This window comes from Astyanax mexicanus, chromosome 5 (assembly GCF_023375975.1).
Source record: "Astyanax mexicanus isolate ESR-SI-001 chromosome 5, AstMex3_surface, whole genome shotgun sequence".
NCBI lineage: Eukaryota > Metazoa > Chordata > Actinopteri > Characiformes > Acestrorhamphidae > Astyanax > Astyanax mexicanus.
In genome coordinates, this window is record NC_064412.1 from 16,992,219 (window position 1) to 17,000,249 (window position 8,031).

At 37.6% G+C, this 8,031-nt stretch overlaps 1 protein-coding gene across 2 annotated transcripts; it reads left to right on the forward strand.

Moving 5' to 3' along the window:
- The first annotated feature begins 882 nt into the window (after positions 1-882).
- Positions 883-7,975, forward strand: myl6 (myosin, light chain 6, alkali, smooth muscle and non-muscle). Of its 2 annotated transcripts, XM_007254250.4 has the most exons (7): positions 883-995; positions 1,423-1,450; positions 4,136-4,279; positions 4,851-5,024; positions 5,297-5,374; positions 5,520-5,555; positions 7,478-7,975. In XM_007254250.4, exons 1-6 carry the CDS (start codon positions 993-995, stop codon positions 5,546-5,548), a joined length of 456 nt encoding a protein of 151 aa, XP_007254312.1. In that variant the 5' UTR covers positions 883-992; the 3' UTR covers positions 5,549-5,555; positions 7,478-7,975. The 2 variants fall into 2 exon arrangements, with proteins under 2 accessions (XP_007254312.1, XP_007254313.1); XM_007254251.4 differs by lacking the exon at positions 5,520-5,555.
- The last annotated feature ends 56 nt before the right edge of the window (positions 7,976-8,031 follow it).

Here is an 8,031-nt window from a genome sequence, read left to right on the forward strand (position 1 = left end):
CGTCATTTCCTTTTTTAACATTTTGACATCATTTGAATCTGAAAGTTGTTCTTCTTTTACATTGTGCCAAATTGTGATGATGGATGGACACATATAATAAAATTCGACTTCCACAATTTTTTTTCCACTTCGTTATAAAAATGAATTTAAATTTGGAGTAGTAGGCTGTATGGCGTTGGTTAAGAAGTAGGAAATTAAAATAAATATGTGAAAAGTTACCATTTTGGAGATTGTCCTTTTTAGCTCAGAAACATTTCACCAGTATAATGCCATTAGGTTATCCTTTTTCACCACCCCCATAAATACACTTAAAATAAATTTATTTAAAATAAAACATTCAAAATAATTTCATTAAAGCTCCGCTTCGATAAATGATGGAGCAGGTCAACTTGTCTGCTAATACCTGATAAAAACAATATGGAAGCCCATTACTGCAACCCGAAAATAAAAACATATGTATTTTTTAAAATTATTTTGATATATTAAGTCATTATTTTGGAAGAAACAAAACGTGTTTTTTCAAAAGCAAATACACTTACAATCTCAAAATAATGACTTAGTATCTCAAAATAATGATATAATATCTCAAAATAACGAGATAGCAGTTTATCTAATAATACGAAAAAATGTGCTGGATTATTATTTTTGTTAATTTTAGGTTTTAGGGAATGGGCTTCCATAGAACAGATACTACCAAAAGGCCGAGAAGCGATAAAAAAAAATCCATTTTTGATAAACGTTGCGGAAATTGTGAAAAGCCGTTCCCCGCCTATTTCCGTGTAGTGCACTATTTAGGGATTAGGCAGGGAGTCGTTTGGGATCAGGCCAACGCCCACTCGATTTGATTGGTCGCCGCGCTGACTCGAGATTAAAATACGTCATGCATGTATTGCCCTGCTGCTGTGTGCTGAAGGACCTCGCGCAGTTCGGGCTCCGACGTTGTGCAAACCCCAGCCTGCCCCACCTCTCCTTCTCATCTCTCAACCGGCGCAATGGTGAGTGATTTCAGGCGATGTGTGTAATTTTCAGCACAATAGTGAAAGGGAACGGGCGGGCGTTTCGCTGTTTTACTGCATTACCCCGGCTTTATGCTTGGTCTTACCCTGAGAGGAGGCATCTGTGGAGCCTTCTGAGCCTGACAGGCAAGGGGGGGATTAACACAGCTAGCTAACGATGAAGCTAGCTCAGCTAACCAGCTATCCTAACCTACATAGATTAAATACTAACAGTCCTATTGTCTGACCTGTGTTATCAGTTTATTAGTCGGCTGTTATGTGATAATAACAATGCAGAATGAATGTGTCTTTCTTTAACTACGTTTTATTGTGTAGCAGTAGCTAATAAGATTTTATTTTCTTTTTTTGCCTTTCTCTCTCCTTTTCTAACCTAACTACAATGTCTGCATCACCTTTATGCATCCAGTCTGACTTCTCAGAGGACCAGATCAGTGGTGAGTTAACCTAGTCTATACCTAAGATTCCTTAGCTATAATAATGACTGTCTTCAGTTTATTGAATATTCTGCACTGTCTTTATAGGTTTATTCATGTTCATGTCACTGCTAGGGCACATATTTAGCTGCTGGTGAGTTCAGTGAACGTTGGTGTGATTACTACTACTACTACTAACGTTATAATGGGTCTATTTAGTTAGTTAACTCCTGAAAGAATGTCACTACAAATATAACCTAAATTAACGTGCACTTAATAATTAAAGTGGGAGTGTGGTTCTATAATCGTAGCTAGTTAACTAGTTAGTGTGTTTGTGTGAATCTTGTCAAACTAACATCTGGATGAAATATAATAAAATAATATATGGGTTAAGTCGTGTGACTTTTGTAAGCAGGAAGTGAACGGAATTTGAAACCGTTAAACACAAACTCAATAACTATTAATTTCAGGACAAAATGGTAAAAACGCCACAAAACAGAGAAATTCAGCCTAACCCAATATGCATTAGTATAAATAGTTGTTTAAATAGTTAAAATAACATTTTAGTTTTTAAAATTTGGCTTGCAGTTGACTTATTCGAATTGTTGGTTCCACCTTAAAAGGTCTCTCTGTTTCATTTTGGAGCGTCAGCCGCTTGCATGTAAATTCTACCCCATTTAAGGTGGAACGAAAAATTAGACACACAAGTCAACTTCAGTTCTGAAAGGCGTGACCACACTGATATAAAGGAAGTCAAGCTAGGTTAGGCAGGTTTGCTACGTTGTTTAGGTTTTGCCTTCAGGTCAGAGATGTCTTGGACTGGCCCCTCATGTCGTGACTCAGGAGCTCTGTCTCCTTTTTAGGCGGGGGTCTGTTTTAACAGAACAGCGTTGTTTTTCCTCCTTCTTCTTGTTTGGTTGATAAAGTCCTGCCTGATGGAGTGCAGTGTTCCCCCCGCTCTCTCACTGCCTTATATGGCGTGGAGTAGCGTGGAGCTGAGTCTGAGTCAGTCCTGCCCGGGGAGAGCCGCATTCCTCCTGCTAACAGCTCAGACCCGAGGAGGCCCGGAGAGATTTCTATCTGCACTGCCAAAATAAACAAAGTGTAGGCCTTCTCTTACTATACTGACCTTAAATCAAAACGGTTATCCCTGAAACAAACAGATTTTATTCCAATACTGTGAAATAATAAAATGCATTTGTTTGTTAACATGTTGAAGATGCCCAGTTTTGTTTAATTGGCATCCCACATAACTAAAATAAACATACCTGCATGGGTAAATAGTCCATTGGATTCTTAATTATGTGCAGAACTGAAAACTAATATATAAATGCAAAGTTAAACATTTTAATGATTCTTCATTATCAGTTTAACCCCTTTAAAATGCTTTGTCCTGTATACAGGCTATAGGTGTAGGTGATACAAACCCCTTTTTTCAGCAGTAAAATAACTTATTCACGTTCTGAAAATATAAGGGCTTTGAAATCTGCTCCGCTTAATAATTCCAGATCAGTAACAGGAATTAACCCAAATTCTGCATTTTTGAAAATAGACAAAAACTAGAAAAACATAACAAAACTAAAGGTTTGAAGGACTTGGACTGTTTGATTTGTGTTCAGGAAAATATTTATTTTAAAATTAACTTTAGGAAAGGACCTATTTTATGATTTTATTAAATATATATTTTTTATTACAATTACGATTACGGTATGCTTTTTAGTAATGTTACTTATCAAACATGAAAGCTTTTTATGTAATGCGTTAAAAGAAATCTTCAAGATTTAGTGGTGTAATGTCAGCTAAACTATTAACAAAAATCCTGGCCTGTTAAGGGATTAAAGAGTTCTGTAGGTTTTCACAGAAAATATGTGCACTACCATTATGTCAGCATATATCTACTTATAAAGCAAGTTAGTCTTAAGGGTTGCCTCTTATTGTTCCTGTTTCATTTGGCCTGTATGTTATTGGCTTAAAACTTGTATTTTTACAGTTACTCCTGGAATAAACAGCTGTGAAATGAAATGCATTTGTGTGTTAACATGTTCAGATGCCCCTTTTGTTTAATATGCTTGAGTGAGAGAGTTCCCCTATCCCATATACATAACTAATATAAACATACCTGCATGGGTTTCTTTTAATCTGCTATTGCATTCCTTTAAAGGAATATTTTGGCCAAAAATGCAGTCAACACACCTTTTCCAGTATCCCAACATGTATCAAATTACCCAGTGCATGGTGTGTTTTTTTTTTTAGATCTGGTTTGAGGCAAGTGTGTGCTGATTTAGCCATTCTGTTTGTGAAACTAATTAGCTGCATAGCACTAGTGGATGAGACCTGGTAAAAAGTAGAATCTGGCAAAGGAAATAGTAGGTAAATTAATGTATATTTAGAGCTTACCATTATCACAGCTTTTAATTATTTACTCACAAAATCACTTAAATAGTTTTGTTTTACAGTAGCTAGTTAGCTATCAAGATTGGTACACCATGCTATTGCTGGATTCCTCATTTTACTGAGTCCCCTAGTGCATAGTGGAACCTTGGGAATAATACTATTGGTATTAAAGATGTAGGGTTTTTTTTTTTTTTTTTTTTTTTTTAAAGATTTAACCCTCCCCTAATCATATTGTTTTTATGAATAATTCCCAGCACTATTTATACTACATATGTATATCTCTCTAATCCATTTCTGTTTGTTTTTCTTCAGAATTTAAGGAGGCCTTCCTGCTCTTTGACAGGACAGGCGATGGAAAAATCAGCTACAGTCAGTGTGGGGATGTGATGCGCGCGCTGGGTCAAAACCCCGTCAACGCTGAAGTGCTCAAAGTGCTCGGCAATCCCAAAGCTGAAGGTCAGAACCCTGCTTTAAATGAATGTGCTAACTTACAGCTGGATTTATCACTGCCAGACTTGAGGTGTTTGTTGACCACATTATTTAAGTCATCATTTAATTTCCAGGATTAGACTTGTGCTGTGGATTCTTTGTTTTGGAACAGAAACAACAGCAAAATGTGCTGGGCTACAGTTCTCCACCCCTGCTGTATAGGAAGTGATGCATCATGATGAGTACTGAGCTGAGTCATAGCTAGCACTGGACTTATCAGCTTGGTTGATAAGTCCAGTGAGTACCTATCTTCTGTAACTTTCTTTATAGAAGGTTTTAGAAAGATGTTCATGAAATCCAGTCTGTCAAGAGTAGCATGGCTACAAACAGAAAAGGGTTTTGTATAAGTTTAAATATAGAAAATATTAAAGCTAAAACTGTAAAAGGAATTATACAAGCACTCAGGTGAGCATTGCGTAGTCCTAAATATTTTTGTTGCACTTTGCTTAGAAGTTTTGCTTACTGCCTTTTAGTGAAAGTAGAAATGTTGCTTGTTAAGCACTGAATAATGTAGTGCATGATGTTCTTTTTCTCTCAGAGATGAATATAAAAATGCTAGACTTCGAGCAGTTCCTGCCCATGCTCCAAGCCATTGCCAAGAACAAAGACCAGGGCTCATTTGAGGACTTTGTTGAGGGACTTCGGGTGTTTGATAAAGAGGGCAATGGGACAGTGATGGGCGCTGAGCTACGTCATGTCCTGACCACGTTGGGTAAGTAGTCAACTGGGTTCTCTGTGATGTGCAGAACTGAATACTAAGATGAAGGCAAAGTTGAAAATATTTTAACGTTTCTTCACTATCAGTTTAAAGAGGATCTCCCAGAAATTATTTGCACAACCATTATTAATTTAGTTAATCTTGAAGTTGTTTCTGTTTCATATGAACAGTAAAGCCATGTGAACATAGTCAGCTGTTATTAATATTCAGCATGAAAAGATGTATAATGAAGATAATCTAGAGATTGTATGTGTGTTCGCCTGAAGGTGAGAAAATGACAGAAGAGGAGGTAGAGACACTCTTGGCAGGACATGAGGATGCCAATGGCTGTATCAATTATGAAGGTAAGACATACATCCAATGGTCATAGACCATAGTGTTCTGTGAGTTTTTCCTCCTTTTTTCATTTATTTTTATTTTTGATTAGTTTGTTTGTACACACTGTGTTAATGTCCTGTGTTTGTTTTTATTCCCCTCCCCTCCCAATAGCCTTTGTGCGCCAGATCATGGCTGGCTGAGTGGAGGGTACGGACAGTGAACCCAACTTTCTCTCTTGTTATATTGCTTGTAGTTTGTGTGGTATTGGTTTTCTCTCCAGCAGCTACTTCTCTCCTGCTCCTCCTTTCTGTAGTCTAGCATGTAGCGTCTCAGCATGTGGCTAGGAGACTCATTTGAGAGCTAACCTTATCATTAGCACAACTGGCTGGCCTCCTTTGATGCCCTGTCTAATAGCAGTGCTTTCCCCATATATCAGCTGTATTAATACATGTCTGAAAGAGCCCCACTGTGCTGTTCACTTTTTTTTCGGGCTATATTGCTTTGAGCACTGTTTGCATATGTATTTAAGCTTAAAGTGTGATACTGTGCAGCCACATCCTTATCATATGAAGTTCCTGACAATATTGAGGATTACACAGAGTAGGCAGAGTACTGACTTTGTACACACACTCATTGGCCAAATTGTCCCTATCCTCTCCATCGGGGACCACCAGACGTTGAACCAGATATGATATGGCTAAACAATCATTCTCAGCACAGCAGTGCTGAGGTTTTTGAACCTCTTTTTGGGACTGAATGTTCAATGTTTAAGTGACATTGATAAAATGGCCAATGAGTGTAGCTACACAGTAAGCGTACCCAATAAATATATAAAAAGATTGCAGTAGGCATTATTAACTGTTGATCATAATAATAACTGTTATTTCCTTGCCTTGTACATGTGAACCTCTACAATCTTGGTGGTTGTAGAGATACTTAATAGTGATGTGTGTTAGTGGTGTAATGGTGTGCATATTTGCACTGAAACATCACAGTACAGGGGCCAGTGTTCAGAGCTCACGGTTCAGTGCACAGAGAATACACAGATACGCAGAATACACACCATTAGGATGAATACAGTAATGTAACTACCACACATGCCACCTGAAAACCTTATGGTGTAAGCTGTTGGATATGCTTGGTTTTGTTAAGTCATTGTGGTTTTGGTGTAATGCTGTGACAAGACTGTCACCTCCTCACTTTTTTTTTTAAATCTCTCGTTGCAGGGTATATGGGGAGTGGCCCATATGGTTGTTTCTGTCTCAAATTATCAAATTATCTCTTATCTCTTATCCTCTTATCTCTTATATGTCTGTCCTTTTCCCTTCTTAAGATTTGAAGTGACTGAAAAATAAGTAATCGACAGATCTTGTTGGTTTTAATGTTTTAACTTGAGGATGATGTCAGCATAGCGTGTCTTTGGAAACATCATGAACATTTACACTTAGTAATTAGTTAGTTAACCATCTACAGACATTATATCTTATGTGTGGATTTTTTTCTACCCTTCTCCTCCTGTCATTGTAACATTGTAACATTTGTGGTGAATTGTGGTGTAAATTGATCGTATCGTTACACTGCTAGTATGTGTGTTATAGTGGTGCAGTGAGATGAAGTTTTTAGTTCCGTTCCTGACTATTGGTTGTGTATGTCTCCAGTACTTTCTCTGTATCTCAATGTCTTTCATCTGTATTTCTCTCGTGCTTTCTCTCTTGCTCTCTCTCTCTTTCTCACTCTCTCTGTTGGTATCTCTCTTTTTTTCTTTCCCTCACTCTTTCTCTCTGTATATCTCGGTGTCTTCTATCTCTCTGTCCTTATAAGGAGGTGTGCTAACCCTAACATATTCCAGCTTCCTGTAGGCCTGGACAGCCTCTCCTATTGCTTCAGTTTTTTCCTATTCAGGCTGCAGCATCCCATTTCCTATCTGTTTATTGTCAGGTGCGTCCACGAGAGTGTTGTTTGACTGACAGCCACGGCACATATGATGTATAGTGTGCTATTCCAGTGCTGAGTGCTAGCTTTCAGATTTGCATGATGACACTAACTGATTCTGTAGGTGGAGGCCACTTGGTTGCCTACATTTGTCTGACATTTGTTTATCTCTCTCTCTCTCTCTTTCTCTTTTGCAGAACTCGTAAGGATGGTAATGAGCGGTTAAAATTTCACGAACATTTCCCATTTTTATTTCCCATTTATTTTTCCCCCCGTCCTGTTTTTTTTTTTTTTTTTTTGTATATGTCCATGGCTGCATTGTATTTTTTTTCTTAAGTGCCTTTGATCTGTTTGTGTTACATTGTCATTCCTGAAACATCTATGGAAGTTTTTTCCTTTTTTTTTTGTTTTTTGTCCAGGGAAGTTTCTGAATGTTAATTCCTTTTCACATCTTCCATGGTGTTAAGACGTTAAGTCTCATAGCTTTGCGTCAGGCTTAGCATTCCACTCGGTCCACTGTGTCCTGAACTTTCTCATGCTGTCATTGTGTTTTATACCGAAAAGGTGCATGTAGAGTTCCTGTAAGCAGGGACAGGCCAATTCATTCATCTGTTAGTAGCTGACTTTATGTCCCTCCCCATTACCTGTTGTATTGTTCAAGTGTAAATTAATAAATACTCAGAGATTTCAAAATAGTTCTGCATTTTGTTTTTTTGGATATATCTTTTTATGTCAGTTATTAAGAGAATAG

What these genes read in the sequence shown, in the direction of transcription:
- myl6 (XM_007254250.4), top strand. An exon ending in TCATGTCCTGACCACGTTGG is followed by an intron (nt 5,025 to 5,296) that starts GTAAGTAGTCAA and finishes GTTCGCCTGAAG; the next exon opens with GTGAGAAAATGACAGAAGAG. An exon ending in TGGCTGTATCAATTATGAAG is followed by an intron (nt 5,375 to 5,519) that starts GTAAGACATACA and finishes CCCTCCCAATAG; the next exon opens with CCTTTGTGCGCCAGATCATG.